The sequence below is a fragment of the Mercenaria mercenaria genome, unplaced genomic scaffold, assembly GCF_021730395.1.
Source record: "Mercenaria mercenaria strain notata unplaced genomic scaffold, MADL_Memer_1 contig_2803, whole genome shotgun sequence".
Lineage (NCBI taxonomy): Eukaryota > Metazoa > Mollusca > Bivalvia > Venerida > Veneridae > Mercenaria > Mercenaria mercenaria.
In genome coordinates, this window is record NW_026460884.1 from 31,357 (window position 1) to 53,697 (window position 22,341).

At 35.9% G+C, this 22,341-nt stretch overlaps 1 protein-coding gene across 1 annotated transcript in view; it reads left to right on the forward strand.

The window, feature by feature from the left end:
• LOC128552438 (uncharacterized) overlaps positions 1-21,581 on the forward strand; it is a 32,305-nt gene extending 10,724 nt beyond the window's left edge. Inside the window, exons 2-3 of the mRNA XM_053533477.1 lie at positions 13,096-14,172; positions 20,801-21,581. Of these exons, the coding sequence (XP_053389452.1) occupies positions 13,096-14,172; positions 20,801-21,273 (1,550 nt within the window). The 3' untranslated portion in view covers positions 21,274-21,581. The remainder of the gene's footprint in view (positions 1-13,095; positions 14,173-20,800) is intronic.
• The last annotated feature ends 760 nt before the right edge of the window (positions 21,582-22,341 follow it).

Sequence of the window (22,341 nt, forward strand, 5' to 3'; positions counted from 1 at the left end):
ATAGTAGTAGTTCTGAATGGTCCGAAGATTGAGACGTTCCAAAGGCTGTAGTAAGTGTGAAGAATGAGCCGGTAAACAAACAAAATTAGACCCTGTTTCCTGGCCCAGCTAATCAACAGTGGTGTTTTGTAGGAACTATGGCCATCATAGATGAGAAGTATAGGTTGAGAACTGGCTTGTGTAGGTCTTACATACGGTATGAAATGGGTCTTCAGGTAGTCTTGGAAGATTTCGCCATTGACACGGATTCGACAGTACACCTTTGGCACCAGCTGTGGCTCCTTTCATGAGGTCTGGATTCCACCGTTTACCTTTGAAAACGAAGCATGGAGGAAGAGAATTTCAAGTGCATTTTCACAGCAATCAGAGTTGTGGTAGTGCTTCTTGGCGAAGTAATGGCCTTGGCTTTGTCCTAGGTTTGCAACATGTGGGTGGGCGATGTTCTGGTTGAAGTCCGGTTACGTCTAGGTTATAAATGAATTGGCTTGTCAAGTAAGTCGTTTCAGTTAAAACCTGTTTAGGTTGTCAAAATACTTGTCAAGAACTTTAGGGGTTGCACACTTGGCACGCGTACTCTAAAGCTTACGGGGGTTAACAGACGAAAGGCGGTCATTCATCGGCGCAAAATCCAGCCAACAGTATTATCATGGCTTTATTTATCTTCTTTTTACCAAATCAAATGCTAATTCGCCTGCTAATTGTTGTAACCCGACGTTGGTATACCCATAGCCCAACTCTCTAAAGTTCCACGTGCTCAACAGGGTTTCTTCTTCATCCGTGTAAACAACGTTTCACCTCCCATACAGTAGTTTGTCTGCGTCTATGTGTCCCAATAAACGGTCTCTTAAGTTGAGAGGGGACCCCAAACATTCTGGCCGCTTTTTGGACCGTAACACCCTTTCTTTTACCAATGAAATGCCTTTAAAAAGATTCAGGGGAGTACTTCCGGTACTTTTTTTAACTCTTGCTGGATTACCCTGAAAGTAAGTGCACTCATTTGCACTGATCTACAAGCATCTGGTTAAAAAAATTTAATTTCTTGAAATTAAAATAAACACAATTCGGGCCTAAATTTATTCATTTCTGCAGTCACTTTTATTGAAAGGTCGTTGAATAATGGAAAGAAATGAAAACAGGTTTGAAATATTACTATGTTACGTCAATAAAATGAAGGACATTCAGTAAATGGACAGTTGCGTTGAAAAAACACTTTCTGTTTCATAATTGGACGTTAATTGGATTTTCCCTACACTCGACTATATGAAGTAAGAAACTTTTGGGTAACTCTGTATTATGTAAATCGCTTCGGTGACCAAGACCACGGGGAGACAACTTTTGGAAAACCTTGAAACTGCAGAAACTGCAAAAGGTGACAGAATAAAAGAGTAAAATCGGGTTTTAAAGCATATTTTAATGCATTTTTTTTTAAATTGTATTGGTATTTCAAAATTACAACTTATTTACCTGCTTCTTGCGCATTTTGCTTGGAAATATTTTTGAATAGTGTTTCAGCTAAAAATGGCGTAGTTTTCGGATGACGTACGACGTTGCACGAGCGTGAATTCTAGACGTTTATTTGCGTCACGAATCGATGGGAAATCACGAATCGATGGGTATAAGGCATCATCGCTAGGTTCAAAATGATTCAGTATGATAAAAACTGTAAACATATTTTTTTACCTGCTCAAATGCTGCTGATAAATTCATCAAATTGACCGTTTAATAAATATTCTCAAGTTATTGAATGGAATTAATACATTTTAACTACATTATCACAATACACATAAGTCATTCACAAGTTATAATAGACGAATATTGACCTGTATAAACAGTTTACTATAATCACTTCATGTCTTCCGAAATATGTGATATTTATCTTTAAATATTTATTCTTATTTCCTTCATAGGTTTCAGATGCAAAGCTTCTGATTCTGGTTATTCGTGTACAAACATGTCTCCGTTCAATCTCCTGTCGAGTGGAAAAGACAATAATACACGATTTTGCTACAACACCCAAAAAACGTCAAACGAAAGTGTACACCCGTCATCGCAAGGTGATTGTATTTGTATAAATCATTTAGAACACCTTCGTTTATTACAAATTTCTTTCCTGATTTGTTGAAAACAGTTAATGAAATATAGTTTAGCTTCATGAGATTACTTTTTAACAAGTGTACGAGGGCGATTTAATAAATTATGTCATTGATATTATAAATCAGTCAAGACAATTTAACGTCATGCCTTTAAAGTATCTCCCTGAAGAGAAACACATTTTTGGAGTCTTGCAAACCATGATCTAAATTCTGCAAAGTTATTTCTACTTGGTATGTTGTTGAGCCACTGACATATTGCAGATCCAAGGAAACTTCTAGAGCCATAGCGTTTACAAGCGAGCATTTTCTTTACCAAGGGAAATAGGAAAAAGTCACAGGGACTATTTTTCAGCAGTTTTTTACGCTATCTGAATGGTTGGACTTAAGTCAGGTGTCAACAAATGGGAGACCCATCTAACACAAGCCTTCTTTAATTTTAAACGGTCAGTCAGAATATGACGGACAGTCCCTTCTGAAATGCCAAAAGTGTAATAGTATCGACCATCTTCTTTACATTACACTTAACGGCAACAATGTTTTCGTTCTTGCTGCAATAACAGGCCTGTCTCGGCTGTTACTGTCTTGAAATCTATTTTTTTGGTTGCTTTAAAAAATTTAACCCAACAAAAACCTGTTCTAAACATCACCAAAATGCCGTTGGTATATAGTACTTTTTGAGATACCTACAAGGAAACCCGGGCTTTTTGTACGCCCTTACTTATATTTAGTCTTCACGTTTCACTATAGCATTGAGATGTATCCGCTGTAAATAAGTGTGTATAACTCAACAATGGATAATTTTAACTGGATTAAATCGATATTTCATGGGTATTTTGAGTAAACACCCATTATCATGTGTATGAAACTCTCTTACTCTTATGTACAATGATTCCTTTTGAAGACCGTTAGTGACAGAATTTATTGAATCACCCTCGTAATATCTTCTCATTATCATACAAAGTCGTACCGTATGTTATCATTTCAAGACTTCCGGTTTAGTGAGTTATTCTGGGGTTGGAGGATCGTTGAACGTTTTCATTACTTCCCGTGAACGCACTCAATCCAACGCAGTCAGCTAATGTTATGTTTAAGAAATGATTTATATGCCTACATATTTCATCAGTGAGGAGTCTGGATCCGTATAAATAAAAACAATAGCGCGCAGCATGTATGATATAATTATTCTTATCCAAACGACTGCCTATATTTTATTCACTGACAAATATAGGAAACCATTTTAGCTCGACTATTCGAAGAATATAGAGAGCTATACTACTCATCCTAGCGTCGGCGTCGGTGTTAGTTAAAGTTTTTATGAAATGGTAATATATTGTAAACCATCAAAGATATTTATTTCAAACTTGGACCACTTTTTCACTATAACGGTCTCTACAATGTAGGCAAGAGTACCCAACGCTGTCAAGTATATTGGCTGAAATATGGCCCCTTTTGGACTTGGAAATTGGTTCAGATTTTGTACAAGTCCATGTTTTGTAAATACTATTTGACATGTGGCTTTGAAACTTTGAACACTTGTTTATCATCATAATCTCCATCTGTAGGCAAGAGTACATAACTCTTTTAACTATTTTAGCTGCATTATGGCCCTTTTTGGACTCGGAAATCAGTTAAAATTTTCATTTTATGTGTTTGTTGCATACTTGTGTCCAATGATTTCAACAGCGGTAGTGTATTCCTGATAATCAATACTTGCTACGCGTTCATTGTTTTGTGTTGTGAAGTATCAGTGTTGATGACTCCTGAGCTTAAATTCGCTATTTCACGATATTGCTGTGAACTATAAATACTATGTATTTGATATCGTCTACATTCTACATAAATACTCCATCTGAGAAAAGTCATCACAGATGATTGATGTATTTCGCACTGAAATACAATTATTGCTGAGTGAAACGACACTACGAACACTCATGTTACCTTTGACGGACTTAATGTTGAGCCATTTCAAGTTATCTGATGCATTGTTAAACAAAAATGTATTCTCTCAGCATAACCACATGCATAGATATCATCGGCATTTTGAATACTACAGATCTGACGTTTAACAGTGACATAAAACATTGAATCAGAAATGACTCAGATATGTACGGTGTTCCGTTTGGACAATCATGACATTTTATTCAATACTAAACCGCAGTACACGATGGTACGATGACGAAAACGCGATGGCGCGATGGCATGATGATGAAACAACGATGGTACGATGGTGAAAACGCGATGGTACGATGATGAAATCGCGATGGTGCGATGGTACGATGGTGAAATGTCGATGTAATATCATCATCGTACCATCGCGTTTTCATAACCGTACCATCGTGACATCGCGTTTTCACCATCGTACCATCGCGTTTTCACCATCGTGCCATCGCGTTATCATCATCATACCATCGTGGTTTCACTATCGTACCATAACGTTTTCACCATCGTACCTTCGCGTTTTCACCATCGTGCCATCGCGTTATCATCATCGTACCATCGTGGTTTCACCATCGTACAATCGCGTTTTCACCAGCGTACCATCGCCTTCCGGTTAGAAATGCGTAGTCCCGTACACTTGTATTTTTGTCAACAATAGATGAATGTATCTCAATGTATTTTGGGGGAAGAAATTTACCATTTAGATTCTGCTGTTTTGCAAAATGTTTTACAAAATGTTCAGTGCTCAATTCATTAAAACTGTAAAATCTTAAAGGCCACGTCCTTTGTATTTTATGCATGCATGAAAGTAAATAAAAAAAGCTTGGTGTAATAGTCACATGGTATTATTCAAACTCAGCTTATTCTTGTTAGGATGTAGAAGGTACATAGTGCAATGTGAAAATGAGATTGTATCAAGCCTGTATTTTACTGACACATATATTGTACCACTGCGCATGACCACCGGTAGGCGATGGTACATGGTGATAACGCGATGGTACGATGGTGAAAATGCGATGGTACAATGATGAAAACGCGATGATACGATGGTGAAAACGCGATGGTATGATGATACGATGGTGAAAACGCGATGGTACGATGATGAAAACGCGATATTACATCGACATTTCACCATCGCACCATCGCGATTTCATCATCGTGTCATCGCGTTTTCACTATCGTACCATCGTTGTTTCATCATCGTGCCCCCGCGCCATCGCGTTTTCGTCATCGTACCATCGTGCATCGCGGTTTAGTATTAAATAAAATGTCACGATTGTCCAAACGGAACACCGTAGATATGACAGGCCCTAATTTTGCTGTTTTTCCACAAACGATATAGACAGCAGATTCTTTACACTTCTTCTCTTCAACCGTAGATTCATGCAACTGAAGCTTCTTTGTAATACATTTATGTCACCTTGGTGACAATCCATTCGATTTTAATAGCGTGTTTAGCTCTTTCTTGGAATGAGGGTCATTCTATCTGTTTATGTATGTGTTTCATATACGTGTTATATGGTAGGGTCTGATACTTCATCGGATTTCCAGTAGCTATGCTTTAGTTTACTCTTGGACAGTCAGTACACTGTTCATTATTCGCCCATTCGCAAATTTGACTTTTAACTTTTGAATTTCACTGGCTTTTTTTCAACGATTTTGACATTTTCTGTCTGCATTGTGCCATTGTTAAAACGTTCATTTTAGGGACGTATGCTAGAATTCGGGGCGAAATTTTTCCCAATAATAAAATTTCTTCGAACTTTGGATAATGAAGGACAATCATCTAAGAAACAAGAATATGCAATAAAAATCATAGGTCACCGGTATTGAAAATATTATTATTTTTCATTATCACATGATTGTGTTTCGCCGGCGGCTTCTCACTGTGACAAAATGAAACGCTTGAAGTCATGCACTTCTTGCTTTTGGAAATGTGCGGAGTTTTTGCAAGTTTCCCTAGTAAGATCCAGTCGTAATACCGTGTCGCCGATACAAGAAGGCACAGTGATTACCGTGCTGATTGTTCGAAGTCTGGGTATATTTCTCCACTAAACCGTAGACCTAGGATTAAAATACTGATCTTTTCTCATTTTGTCAGTAACAAAGTTCACAGTAGTTTAGGTGATGTAATTTAAACAAACTACACACAGTAAAACATTATTTGGTTGTTATACAATATGTTGCTTATTTTCATCACATTTTTTGGAGTTACAATATTATGAAGCTGTGCAATATACAATAATTGCTTAAAATTTTCAAACAAGATCTAAGCCCTCCGGCTAAGCTCAGTAGGAACAGCGCTGGGACAGAATGCTGTTTAAATTAAAGAGACAGAACCAATATACTGTATTACAACCTATGTATTCTAAGGACATTGCTTTAATCAATACATTTAACAACAAACGGCATGTGAAAAGCACATGATTAAATGGTATTTAGTATTTCAGATCTTTCAAAAGATGTTCAATTGAAAAAAAAAGAGGTAAACAACTACAATTACTATAAGTGTTGTTTTTCTATAAACTATATTTCCTAAACAACTATTATTCAATTTATTTTGTCTGAAATTTACAATTTAAATGTATTCAGTATCACTGTTAACCCATATCATAAATGTAACAAGCAATCTGGAATTTACAAAATAACTTGAATCAAAGTGATGAAAATGAAAGAACAAATCAACTATTACCAACACTGAACGAAACAGAAATTTGAAAAAGGCATAAACTAATGAATAGCAAGGATAGCAAAAAAAATCAGTGTACTTAGTTCTAATGATTATGGGCTAACAAAAATTCTTCACTGAAGTATCGAGCAATTTAAGAAATAATATATCTCATTTGGCTGAGTAAATCATTGTTTGTCGTTCAGATGCGAAGGAATTATATCACGAGGGCGCAGCCCGAGTGATATGATAATACGCATCTGAACGACAAACAATGATTTTATTCAAGAGCAAGTCACTAAATGAGATATATTATTTTGATTCTAACACGTTACCAAGGACTTTAAAGTACATCTTTGACGGCATTCATTAAATATTTGCCCGTTTTCAATCGGTTTCTTTTCCAGAGCGCCGTTATGCCGTTTGACGCTATGAAGTAATAATTGTGACGTCAGAACAGTGAAATGCTGTATAATAATTCACTGTTTTCAGCCTTCTTTGTTTAATAGGAAAATGAATCGGATCGTGTTAGAATAAAGAATAAATCGTATTCACTTTTCCATATTTCGGTGTCTAACTTCCTCGGGTTAATCAAAATAAATTACATAACAGCATAGGGAACATTTACAATACTTAAACTATCTATATACACACCACATTAAACAACAGCGACTTTCCAGCTTTGATGGTGGAGGAAGACCCCAGGTGCCCCTACGTGCATTATTTCATCACGAGTGGGCACCAGTGTAGAACCAACGACCTTCCGTAAGCCAGCTGGATGGCTTCCTCACATGAAGCATTCAACGCCCCGAGCGAGGCTCGAACTCACATAGATGAGGGGCAAGTGATTTGAAGTCAGCGACCTTAACCACTCGGTCACAGAGGCCCCTAAATTTCAGTTGAAATCCATTTAATCACACCAATTTTTCTGATGATAAAGGTTTGTAAAGATTATATTCATAGGATAAAAATGTGTGTGATCACAGGAGCCTGAAATTCTATCCAAAAGCCATGGAAAGTCTGTATACGAAAAAGACCCCCTTCTATAAAATAAAAACACCAGGAATGAAACGCATTCACATCCCACCCACCACGAGAAAACAAAAAAATTTCAAAGCAAGCAGTGCGAGTGTTCTCGGGTGTCGTAATTATCTAAAGGCAACTAAAATATATGCGGGACTGTGCTTACTGGTCGCTTCACCATATTAACTAACACGAAATCAACGATTTCAACAACATTTCGTTCATCGTCCAAACCATTGCGTGACGTCACACCTTCATTTATATTTCTGCACCGGGGTTAATAATGCTTTTGTGTAAATGCCACAATCCGGTCCGATCCGTACACAATTTAGAACAGAACAGAATAGCATCGTGTGAACAATGTCATTTGTCATTTACAACACAATTAATATTTGATATCAGAAAACTCATTCCGTATCACCAAGCGTAGCTGAGCAGCCAGGATATTCTTTTTTTCTGTTATGCGCTGCTTCCGTCAATGGTTGAGTTACTTCCCCTTTTTGTCAATGCTAGAGTTAGTTCCCATAATGGGTTTTTTCCAACATGATATGCCTAATTCTTTTATTATTTAATAGTTAAAGAGATTCAAAGATGTAATATTTATTGAAAGAAATATTACTAATAAAACATGATATATACAGATATTTTTTACCTGGTTCTTGAAATTATTTTGTATTCTCTCCGGCGCAGAAATATACATGAAGGTGTGACGTCACGCAATGGTTTGGACGATGAACGAAATGTTGTTGAAGTCGTTGATTCCGTGTTAGTTAATATGGTGAAGCGACCAGTAAGCACAGTCCCGCATATATTTTAGTTGCCTTTAGATAATTACGCCATCCGAGAACACTCGCACTGCTTACTTTGAAATTTTCTTGTTTTCTCGTGGTGGGTGGGGTGTGAATGCGTTTCATTCCTTGTGTTTTTTTATTATGTAGAAGGGGGTCTTTTTTCATATACAGACTTTCCATGGCTTTTGGATAGAATTTCAGGCTCCTGTGGTGTGATTAAAGACGGGCCACAGATTAACTGTATTCAGTTGTTATTTCCAGGTAGTAATTATACTTGATTTGCATGAAAACGTTGAGACATACTAATATCAAGTTACAAATTGATAGTGACATATATTAGGCCAAGACAATGTGTTTAATATCTAAACATTTTACTGAATAAATATAGTAGAATATACAGTACTTGGTGAATAAAGTTGAGTTTAGACCACATTTTGTTTCTATAGTGTAAGATTTGTATTTATCAATATTTTTAAAACTATACTGAAAAGAGATTGACTGTATAAGTTTGCACATGATGTTTTGAAAATACATTTATTCAGGGAGGGCCTACATTGCCATCCTGTCATCTTGTAATATAGCTGTATTATACCAGTATTATCAGAAAGATTTTCATGTGAGAGGAAAAAGTAGGTCACTGTTTAGTATCCGAAAAAAAAATATATTGTTGGCCTAAAGTGTATATTTTAGCTAATTCCTTCATCAATTAACGCCATAATATTAAGCTGTTAAACAATAAATTTTTTAAATTGTTTCTGTTCTATACAAATTGACGGCCATATTGCCAAGAAAGTATCACGTGACTATATCCTTTACACATGGTTAGTTCAAAAGGTAGAACGATAATGAATTGAAATCAGTTTCGCATTTTGTACCTACAACACAATTAAGGCATCGCCTACAGTGGCGGCCATTTGACTCAAAATTTTACATGCAAATTTTCATAAAAATAAAAGATGATTAAGTAGTAACAATAAAGTCAATAAATTTGTCATAATTATGTTTTAAATATCTATGTGAACATATGCAAGTAAAAGGATGTGCATTTCACTACCTGTATTATGCCTTTATTCGATATTCGATATTTTTCTATGACAAAATTTTGCAATTTTACGTGCAGTCAAACTCAATATATATTCAATACATTTCAAAGATAATTACAGCCAATTGTAAAGCAGACTGTGAAGAATAAAATCTTCAGAAATTATTTTGAAATTTTACCCGATTACTGAATTATACACAAAAATCCCAACACCATCAATTTATCCAATTTGTGTTATCTGTTCACACATAATTTACATGTATATAAACAGGTGATATTATAGGATTATGTATAGGTTTACCTGGCTACCTGTGGTTAGTAATGCATGTACAATTAAAATTTACATGGGGTTGTCTTTTTGTGTCTAATGCAATAACCAGGAACAATTTCGACAAAAATCCATAAGAGTTTGCAGTATACATATTGTACTACGAAATTAACTAAATTTTGTCTTTGTAATATTTTTTATATTGGAGTTTGACTGCACATAAAATTTCAATATTTTGGGGTAAACTTTCGGTCTAAACGAGACTCTAACATTTTACAAATGGCATGTGTACTCTAAATCATCATATGCTTCTTATGTTGATGATAATTTGACCAGCTGTTAAGGCTTTAGTGCAATTTTCAAGAGAAAAATACTCTGAAAATATGAACTGATACTGAGTTGTGACTGTGGCGATGCCTTAAGGTGTCTAAAAACTGTATAGGTTAGTTCCACATTGAAACAAATTACAAAAGTAGATCAAGCAAGATGAGTACCTAACACTCATTTTTTCAAACATTGATACATGTATACAGCACTATTAAAGTAAGGCGACAATATGACTTTTGACAGACGGAATTACGTTTAGATTTTTCGGATAGACAGGCAAAGACTGTATCGTAAATTCGACTTAATATCTCGAAATTTTGAGTTAAATATTCAAAAGGTTACTAAGTCTAAATTTCGACTTAGTAACTTGAAATTTCGAGTCCTAGCACTAATTCTCTTCCGTATTCGAGTCTAACCACGGAAACCATTCGTATTTACCGATGAACTTCATCTTAGTGTTTGATCTTTAGGCTGTTACAAGTCAACGCTCTGATTGTAAAACATTACATAAAGAATTTTAGGTATAGTTATAAGCTAGTAATCTAGCAACTGGTAAACTAATTGTGAATAGAATTGTCAAATTCAGAATTGTTATTTGACCAGTGTTATTGCCTTTTGTATGGTTTCACATCCTTGTAATGTCATATTTTACGACGACGTTACGGTTGAATAATACTTGAGTAAGTTCGCTCGGGGATCAAAAAAAAACAAGGACAAAAGTCTTACAGGAACAGCCACGTGCAAAGAACACAGCCGCCCATACAGCACTCCAAGTGGAAATATGTGTACGTGGATCAAAACGTATTTACGGGTCTGCACATAAGTCAATATGATATATTGTCATAAGGACCATAGTTTACTACCATCTGACAGTGAAATATTTCGTATATATACGACATAATACATGTTTTATCATGTAGCGTTCCTATCATGTTTACCTTTACCTATGCGCCCAAGAAATTTTCTTATAGATTTAAAGCGACTAACCCACACATCGTGGTGTCAGATTTAGAAATATCCAAGTTTTGCTATATTCACCTAAATGCTGCATATTCGATGTTCTAACAATGTATTTTTTATAAAATTTTGTTGCAAATTGTTGTTTCCCTAATAAATTTAAGATAAAACATTCGTCTACAATTTTTGATAAGGGTTTCCCGGTCTATAAAAAACCGGAATTCCCGTCAGCGAGCACCTAGCAAACATCACGTGACAGTGAGAGAAAATAACCTTATCAATAGAGCGCACACGTATAGATTTCGCACAATATTATGACGTTTTGAAATATAAACAAACAAAACAATAACATAAACTGAAGTCAGTACACTTAGTGCGTTTACGATGCAGTCAGTCATTTCTCGTTGGCCGAGCGGTTATGGTATTCGTTTTATACTTTTTCGACGTGAGTTCGATTCCCAGACCCGCTAAAGTTTGTCTTTAAAACTTATATAATTTCATTTTCTTCAATACGATTCAATGGAGACAAAACGAGTTAGCAAATCTAGTTCTTACATGTTCACTAAAATTATATATGTCACAACTGACAGGTTTAAACATGTTAAATAACTCTACCTTTAATATGATCTAATGTGTTTTAAGATTTCCTGTGGTATTTTTATAAGTTTTATAAATGGATTCAGTGTTGTTATATTTTCAGGTCCATTGGGATCATGGAGTCCATTCAACATATGTGTAATAGAGTTCCTCTTAAGCCGGTGCTAGGGGGCATGAGAGGTGTTGCACATTTCATTACCTCTCATGAACAGACCCAATCAAACCGAGTCTGCTATTATTCTTCTTGGTTGCATTCTTTGCTTCCAAAGGATCTTTTTACATCGCCACGAGGATATGAGAGAAGAGGCCAGTTTCCCTTTTTAATGCTGAGCGCCAAGCAAGGGAGCTACTGGTACCGTTTTTCACGTCTTTGGTATGACGCGGCCGGGGATCGAACCCACGACCTCCCGCACTCGAAGCGGACGCTCTACCACTAGGCTATCGAGGCGGTTTTATAACATTCTTACACTTCACTTTAATAAAAGCATTGCCCGGCCATATATTTAGGATCAATTGATTTAAAGATACTACCAATTTTGTATGAAAATAAGAAAAAAAAAACTTACACAAAGTATGTAATGCAAACTGGATCGAACTCCCGACGAAAGGGTATAATACGAACACCGTAACCGCTCGGCCAACGAGGAATCACTGACTAAACTTAGTGTATTGACTTAATTTTGCGTTATTGTTTTGTTTTCACTTTTAAACTCCATAATTCTGTGCGCTACCTTTAGTTCGGTTTTGATTTCAGCGATGTTTTTTAGTACTTTTAATAATGGAACGGTCCGTTGTTTAGGTAATGTTATTCAGTACGATAGTTATTACCTATATAAGGCAAAGTAAATCATGCTAATTTCCCGAATCGGTAGACGAGTCTATAAACTGAACCCTCAAACTGCATGCGCTGTTTTGGTTAGCTACCCACGTGATGATTTCTAAAAATACTGTCGCGTCTCGTTCTATATTTATCAATGTTTACAAAACATAAAGCGTTGACACGGTTTATAAAAGTTCATGAGAAAAACTCGAATGTTCCTGTAATTTTGGAAACTATAAACTGATCAACCATTATGTTTCAAATAAATATATGAAACAGTGGTGGCATTTTGCCTTTCGGTGCCTTTCGGTGATAAATTATTTCAAAAATCACAATTTGTGGGTTAGTCGCTTTAATACTAATGACCCCAACATTTTCAGTGTCTATATATTCGATTCAAGACAGGTAACGCGTTCTTTTGTAAAGTTTACAATAACAAAATTTTAATTTTTGACATATTCGAGTGCAGTATGTTTCTTATTTATTTATAAGTAAATACACTACCAATATGATCAACGAGATAATACCAAATATTGAGAATCTGTGTTTACCTTTACTTTTAACATTATAGGAATAAGTAAGTGGCAAACATTCATCAAAGAACAAGATGAAACAGGAATAAGTTCCTTAATTGAACGAGGAATATTACCAAATAAGGATGATCTGGATCTTGCCTGTTATAAATTTGGAAGACGATCGCAAACGTTCTCAAATATTCTCACTTTTACATGCAAACATATCAAATCGCTGTCTAGTAATATATTTAATGTCTGGACTTCATATGATACTAATGAGCTTGAAAAGAGTGGCAAAATACATATAGTATTCGTTGTTATAACCGAATGTGCTGCATCCATTCCCGAAGAAATAAGTCGTGCTTACACTATTTGTAAACGGCAAAAACAGGAAACTAGTATGGAGAGTAAGGAAATATTGGAAAGTCGATTGTCCGATGTATCACAAGGGAAAAACGGCGAAATAACAGAAAGTATCCTTGACAAACTTAGTAGCTGTGTTACGAACAATGCAAATTATCTTATGGAAAAACACAACAATATCAACGCTATATGTCCTAACACAAAAAAGTCAACTGGTTTCGGGACACCCAACCACAAAATTATTGATATACCATGCATTACTATATACGTGCACGTAAAAGGTTTGACACCAATAACAGAAGATCCATTTCCGAAGCAGATATGTGGATTTCAAACTGATGTCACCGAAGAAAAATTGTCACTGTTTCATGGGGGACCACATGATTACCACAACAATTTGAAAATGGGTACTGCTATCCATGCAAACATTAGAACACCAACCGGGGTTCTTGGTGGAACTCTAGGATGTTTTCTAGATCACAAACAATTCGGGTTATGCTGTATAACTAGTTCACATTTTGTCTTGAATGCTGCCGAAATAAGACGAATTCAAAATGAGGACGGTAGTTTTGACATGAGGCATTTACAAAGGCAAGTTTACCAACCATGTGGCGTAATAAGTGATAAGTTTTCATTCGGCCAACTTATATCGGTTGTATACAGGGAAGGAGATGACTCATCTCCTGGTGTGGAGGCTGCATTGATTCAGATATTTCGAAGACCACCTATGAGAGGTGATTTTCCAGATGCTAACAATTATGCTGATGCAGGTAAAGCTTCTTTAAAATTTAAAATATATTAAATAGCACGTTTATTGATAAAATGAATTTTTCATACATTTCGAAAGAACAATTAAATGCAACTTACAAATAAACGCATTGCTTCTTTTTTATTTTTATATACTTTAACGTATGCAATATTTCAAGAACTAATTCAAATTTTTGAAGAAACTTTATAACTAAGTATAAGAGTGATTGTTATGACAATATCAAATTATTCTTAAAGCTATATAAATATAAAAATTGTTCATGACAAGAAGTCATGTAAAATGTTTACTAGTTTTAGCTATAGCAGCCCCTAAAAGACATCAAACGGAACTATTTGAACAAGCTTGAGAGAGAACCTTACCAGTATGCTACAGACTAAGTGGTTTTAGGCTGAACACCTCTAAAATCGACTGTCCTTTATTTTTGTTTAAACTTTAAATATATATTTAGCATATCAGATTTTCAGAGCCGTGTCTTCTCATAAAGAACTACATTTATATCGCTACTTTAGAAAAACAAAAAGAAAGGGATGTTAAATTTTATATAAGAAAACTACAGTTCGTTAAATACAACCCGCTGAATTTACTCCATTTCGCTTCTTTCATTTTCCCTTTTCGAGACATAAAATTCTTACGCCGCCATTTTCACCTAGCACGCGATATGAACATGCCGATTTCGATAGAATGCTTAGTGTTACCTACTGAGACGCGGTAGGGTAAAAGAAAACACGATGCTATTGAGAAAGGGCACAAATTCAATCAAAATCGAAGTAAACAATTTTGGGTGGTTAAAATAAAATAACCCCCTTTCTTAAGGTGGAGTGCGACCTTTAATTTTTTTCAGACAGATATATGAAAAATAAACGGAGAAAAATTGAGAATATTTCCGGTTTATTCCCGTTTTCTGTTTGGCTCTAATTTAAGGATAAAATGGTGTAATAGGCCTCAATTTCACCAAAAGCTTTAAAAATGTCAAACGATAGAAATAAGGTGCATATTGACAAGTTATATAGTAACAGAAGTTCTCAAAAATTTCCTTTAGATTACCTCCCCTGATAGTTTTAGTTTTTCATGAGTTATCTCCCCTGCAAACTAGAAAAAAATGATTTTCTACTTTTCCCTACGGGGAATTTCGGATTTCTTTTTGATATTTGTATCAGAATCATATAATGCAGCCTTCTACCGCAAAATGTTCTCGAAACTCAAGTTCAGATTCTCATAATCAAAGAATCATATATTTCCCATAGACATCAATGTTAACTTCAATACCGATTATCTCCCCAAAAGAAAATGAAAAAAATTGAAAAATCTCTTGGTGAAATTTTTTTAGTTTTGAATGTCTTTAAAGTGACCAAATTTCATTTAAATATTACCATCCAGTTACAAGATATGAAATATCGCTATTACACCATGTTATCCTTGAGCCACATTTGTTTGGTACGCTGTCAAACTTGGCCACTAACGGCACTTTTTGGGCGTCATTTCTTGGCGGCATTTTCACAGTTTCTCCATGGATTTCAGCATATCCCTGTTTTAGTTGGAAGCGGACACAAATGAAATTAATATATTTTTAAAAGATTTAAAAATTTCCTTTCCTGTGATATAAATTTCGTGAATGAACTATGACGTACGTTAAGATTATGACGTATTAAAGCGTCAGGCTTACATAAAGCGTAACGTAGAGTTTTTCTGGAAAATTGTCCGTTTTTCGAGTATAACATTAATTCAAGTCGAGGAATTTTGTTTATATTTCAATCAAAAATGCGAATTTCAAGCGCACTTGCGTTTGATTAACAAAAAAGTGTATGTCACCGATTTCATTTTTACAGTACGACCGATTTTGTTTCCCCACCCCCGAGCTAAAACGCGACGCTATTTGGTGGTATTTTTAAAGTTACGCTGAAGGTTTCGGATGATTTCGGAAAACTTTCGCTATGGAACTTATTGTCGACATTTTATCGTAAAAATATACGTTCAATGAAAGCATATACTGAAATATAACAAAATAACACATATAAATCGAATTATAATAGAAAAAAAGAAGTCCCGGTTAGTTTTGAGCTGCGAACTTTTGATTTTTACTCAGGACCGTAGGAAACAGTTTCAAATTGGGGGGTGGGGAGGGCACACATTTTGAAAATCAGCTAAACTTGACTCGCTGTCAAAAAAATTGCTAAAATAATTACCATAATCGGTCAAGTTACCCCCCCCCCCCCCCACCCCCGCACTGCCCCCCCCCCCCAACCCACCCCGCTTCAATTAAACTTTATTAGCATTCGATTTTAATACGTGATTATAATTGAATTACTTCTATCAAAAAGCGCATCATAAAATCTTTTATCATTTTTATTATTTGTATTCGATGTGAATGTCTGATTATAATGGACTCATGCATGTTACCGTTTCAAAATTATCTAAAGCACAACGAGACTGTACATACATCGACGCTATCAATGTAAAATATTATAACTGTGCGCCTTAGATATTATTGTTGCTATATGTACGAAAAGTAAAGAATTATCAACAAGTTGAATTTTTTGTTCTTAACTGAGTTTGTCTGCTCATTCATTTTTAGTTTAAACAAATACTCTATACTTTTTATCACTGATTTTCTGTTTGTAACTCGAGCTCGATTGCTGAGTTGATATGACGTTTCTTCCATTACATATTAGAAAGAAAACTTTAGGATATTAAACAGTGTAAACCTACGTCATTGTACTCTGAGTTCTTGCAGGAGACATATTATGCCCACAGTGATGTCGAAGATGCGTATGCACTCTTAAAAGTGTATCAAGCGGCAAGGGTTGGTCGAAAAGCAACACTTAAGTATTCAGATAAAGTAGAAGATGCGTTTAAGTTCACAAATAATGTCGCAGAGAATGGCGACTGGCACTCAGTTACTCAGTTTAGAAATTTGCAGCTCAGCTGATATGTAATGGAAAAAAGTCTTATCAAACAATAAACCACAAAAAAATTACGGCGAAGCATGAGAGTGCGATGGCGAAGCGCTGCAGTGACAGTCCGCCGAACTGCCGCGCTTCGCCATCGTACTGTCGTGCTTCATCATTTTACTGTCGTGTTTCGCCATCACACAATCGCGCTTCACCATCGAAGTGTCACCAGCGCACTGTCACGCTTAACCATTATAGTGTCACCATCGCACTGTCACGATTAACCATTGTAGTGTCACCATTGCACTGTGGCGCTTCGCCATCGCACTTTCGCGCTTCACCATCGTACTGTCACGCTTCGCCATCGCTCTGTCACGCTTCTCCATAGCAGTGCCACCATTGTACTTCACACGTCAACATCACACTGTCGCGCTTCACCATCGCAGTGTCACCATCGAACTGTCGCGCTTCGCCATCGCACTGTCGCGCTACACAATCGTAGTGTCACCACCGGACTGTCGAGCTTTGCCATCACACTCTCGCGCTTCACCCTCTCTTCTCTGTTTATATACCTTAGTATTGTTTGAAATGTACTGTTCAAGAATAGTTTCCGTTGGTCTATTCCTATCTTACATTGTTTTCATGAGGTATAAAACATAAATATCAGCCGGTAGGTGTTGTTCAAACGAATATCACCCGACCGAATGTTGTATTCAAAATTAACCTCTCTGCTGGAAAATAAATAATAATACATGTAATTGTGATTAATTGTTTGTGAGAAAATGCTTTTAAATCAGCTCTTATATTGCAAGCCATGAAACGTTAAAAATATTTGTTGTCAGTTTAAGATCATAAAAAATACACTCGCTACAGTGCGATGGCGAAACGCGGCAGTGCGATGGTAAACCGCAACACTAGGATGGTAATACTACGATGGTGACAGTTTGATGGCGAAGAGTAACAGTATAACAGACTGTCACCATCGTACTGACGTGTTATCGCCATGGTACTTTCGCGCTTTCCATCGTACCGTTGTACCTTCGTGCTCCCCGTTCACAGGGAGTAGGCACTGGCCCTAACGGAACACCGTAAATCCCACATTCTAATCGAAGTTGAAAAAGACTTTTTTTCTTATGATGCGCTTTCTAACAGGAGTAATTCAATCATAATCACACATTAAACTCGAATGCTTCTTCTTCTTCTTCTTCTCGTTCGCGACTAACTCGAATGCTAATTAAGTTTATTATAATTGAAATAGAAACCGAAAGTTCACGGCTCAGAACTAGCCGGGATTCTTTTTATGTTATAATTCGCATTATAGGCCTAAGTGTTATTTTCTTATATTTCAGTATATGCTGTCATTAAACGTATAATTTTACGAAATAATGTAGACATTAAGCTCCATAGTACAAATTTTCCGTCCGAAACCTCCAGCGTAACTTTTAAAATAACAAGAAATAACGTCGCGTTTTAGCTCGGGGGTGGGGAAACAAAATTGGTCGTACTGAAAAAACGAAATCGGTGACATACATTTTTTTGTTAATCAAGCGCAAGTAAATTGCGCATTTTTTATTGAAATTTAAACAAAATTCATCGACTTGAAAAAATGTTATAATCGAAAAACGGACAATTTTCCAGCAAAATTTTTAACTCTACGTTCCGATTTATGTAAGTCTGGCGCTTTAATACGTCATAATCTTAACGTACGTCATAGATCATGCACGAAATTTATATCACAGGAAAGAAAATATTTTATCTTTTAAAAAATATATTATTTTTCATTCGTGTCCGCTTCCAACTAAAACAGGGATATGCTGAAAACCTCGGAGAAACTGTGAAAATGACGCCAAGAAATGACGCCCTAAAAGTGCCGTTAGTGGCCAAGTTTGACAGCGTACCAAACAAATGTGGCTTAAATAAGAGCAAAACGGAAAACGGGAATAAATTAGAAATATTCTCAATTTTTCTCCGTCCATTTTTCATAGATCTATTTAAAAAAAAAATAAAGGTCGTACTCCACCTTTAGTATTCAAATTAAAAGAGAGATTGCTGAGTATAAAATGTTAACTGGGACATTTATATAGAAATTATTTATTCAATATTAAAACATAAATTTTCCATGGATGCTAGTTAATGCAGCATTGATATTACTACTATGTACAGTGTATATTGCGAATGGTCCCTGTAGTCTCTCTTATAGCCTCTCTTATCATTACTATTTCACTTCATTACATATCTCAAAGCTGACCCACCACCATTATGCATTGGTTCCTATATCCTACAAACAAAATAATCCTTTTGATAAAACAACAAGATCAGATGCACTTATTAGAATATATTGAGGTGACGCTAAATGTAGATGTATATCCCTGACTACTCGACAAAAGTACTATTTATGTTTTCAATCTTACAGAAAATGAACAAAAATTGAAGTTAAAAATTAAACAATTATATTGGAATTGATAAAGAATTAATCTTCGGGAAAACCTTATAATGATTTGAGGAATATGTTTGGCGGCATTTCACATTGGCTTCAAAAAATATCAAACGAGACAAAGTTCAATAACATTCATTCAGTTGATTCTTTGTCCCCAGCTGAAAGGGGATGGATATAGATTTGAACTGGCCCGTCTGGCTGTTCGACCGTCCGCCCGTGCGTACGGATGTGCTTCCGTGCGTGGGTCCGTGCGTGCGTCTATCCGTCCGTCCAAAATCGTTAAATGCCTATAATTCAGTTAGCATTTGGTCTACAAATGTAGATCACTACAGGGCGGTGATGCATGCGTTACTTTCGTTAAGATCATATCGGTAATTTCAGATTTTTAGTCCTTTGATTATTTTACAATCCACTAATTCCCTTTTAACAAAGATATTGTAATCCATTGGTAGATCTTCATTTAATGTAACACTCTAGGGCGGTTTGCATGTACATTGTCCATCAGGATCTCTTAAGTAACTGCAGATTTCTATTCCTTTAATTGTTTTGAAATTCACAAATATATCTTTATATTAAATACCTTTCAAAAGTTGTTTCCTTCATGCACAAAACTATCTATATCGCGGGGATATAATTTCACTGAATTAGCTTGTTGTGTTTCGTTTTATATGTGCCGTTTAGAACATATTATTTTAGCCCTGCCGCTTAGCTCAGTCGGGAGAGCGCAGATCTACGGATCGCGGGGTCGCGAGTTCGAGAACTGGGCGAAGCGTATTTTCTCCATGACGATTTGATAAAAGACACTTACCTTTATTTTAGGATTTTGACCCCAAAGGCTGGAAACTACCAACTGTTACCTTAATAACTCTGGCTAGGCTTCCATATTGCCTTATTTAATTTGTATCGTGAAGTTGAAAAGATGGCAGTTACTAGGCTTGTACTGGTACAGAATCCAGGAACACTGGTTAGGTTAACTGCCCGCCGTTACATAACTGAAATACTGTTGTTAAACCCAAAACAACCAACAACCAACCAACAATCTAATTTTAAATATCCTAATATTATACACACAGTAACATTTCTGAAAGCGCCTGGAGGTCAGAACTAAATCGGTTGACCTTATTTGTTAGAAAACAATTCCATTTTTTCCCATGCTACATGTACTTAGCATTTTTTATTGATCCATATTACCTAAATTCACCCCATAGAAATACATTGATTGAAAACTGAAACGGTGAGGGCATCTGGTATAGTTTTCGATCATTACTATGTTTTAACGTAAAGTATATGTTATTTCTCTTAAGGCTTTGATGAAAGCCATCCACTGCTGTTCAACTCCGGAAACGTGTGCGATGTATGTCATAAACACAAACACTTAATTGTGTACAAGTTTGGAATAAGCACGGGCTGCACAAGAGGTTGCCTTGGTTTACACGGTGGTTCAATCCGAAAAACCGAAGTGGAAGAAGATACATGTGTGTATAAACTGCGTAATCAGTTGGAAATTTTACCTGCTGGTCGTACACCCTTCGCAACCGAAGGGGATTCTGGGGCGCTTCTTATGATTCAGGATTACGCGAATGATTCTACAGCCATCGGTATTGTGACTGGTGGGTTTTCAAATGGGACGGTATTTGTGACGCCAATATGTGCAATTCTAGATGCTTTTGGTTGCCCACGTTCCTTAAAATCATTTGCAGAAACTGCCAGTCTAACTGACTCAGGCACATCCAGTATGCCAGAGGAAATGGAGGGTATCGCTAGTACACTAGTCTAAATATTCATTATGCATATCATAGTGTGATAATGCACAACATTTCTCTGTCAAATGTAATTAACGGAAATTGCATTCAAAGATGTCTTTTTCAGAATATTTTCAATAAACGGATTTTTGTTTGGTTCAGCATCTGACCATTTACAATTAGTTATGTTCACTCAGCGCATAACATAGCAGTGGAACTAAAAATACATGTAGGTACTACCTATTTAGATATATGTGTTTTAACTGCGTCAAAGTACATTGACTGACAAATGTATTAAATTATCATTTCCTGAAGAAAAAAAATTGATCCCTGGTAAATTATTTGGAAATTTTAAAATGGAGTCAACTGTGCTAAGACTGTATGGTAAGCTTGGGTGACTATTGACCTAGTACCTCATGCAGACTATGCACTTTTTACCTCTATGCAGGTAAAATGTATACATGATTACTACAAGGATTAAGCTTTGAAAAGAAAACTATTAAAAGATCAAATAAATTAATGACCTGGGGAAAGTGTTACAATTTCTGTGCTGAAATATGTCAACAAACAGACGATTTTTTATGCATGACTGTGTTATCCTGCATAGCATTTAACATAGATAGGTTACTTTTCCATTGCACAGATATAACATGGACAGGATTAGGACTGACAAACGGTGTTCATTCAACAATGTGACTATATAAACAGATTGTTTCCCTTGTGTAAAGAGGGCTGAGGGTACGTCTCTACTTAACACAAGTTAAATTTCAATAGGAGGTACTTTTAACTTTTGATTTTCCTATTTTGGCTGCCTAACCAAAAATGTTATTCTAGCATAAGTACAAATTTGACAAACATACTTTGCCTCAGAGGTAAAATCAGTACAAAACCTGAATTCAGAAGCTACATGCAGTTTCAAAAGTTGCCTTTGGTTCAGATTGTTGACCTCTCTATCAAATACCAATGTAAAACTAATGACATTATTGTGAAATACAAAGGATTAGTCAGCTTTTTAAATACTTCCATATTTAAAGGGGGTATTATAAAGTTTTTGATAAAAATCAATAAAACATACGTTTCTAACAGGATTCCACTCTATAAAA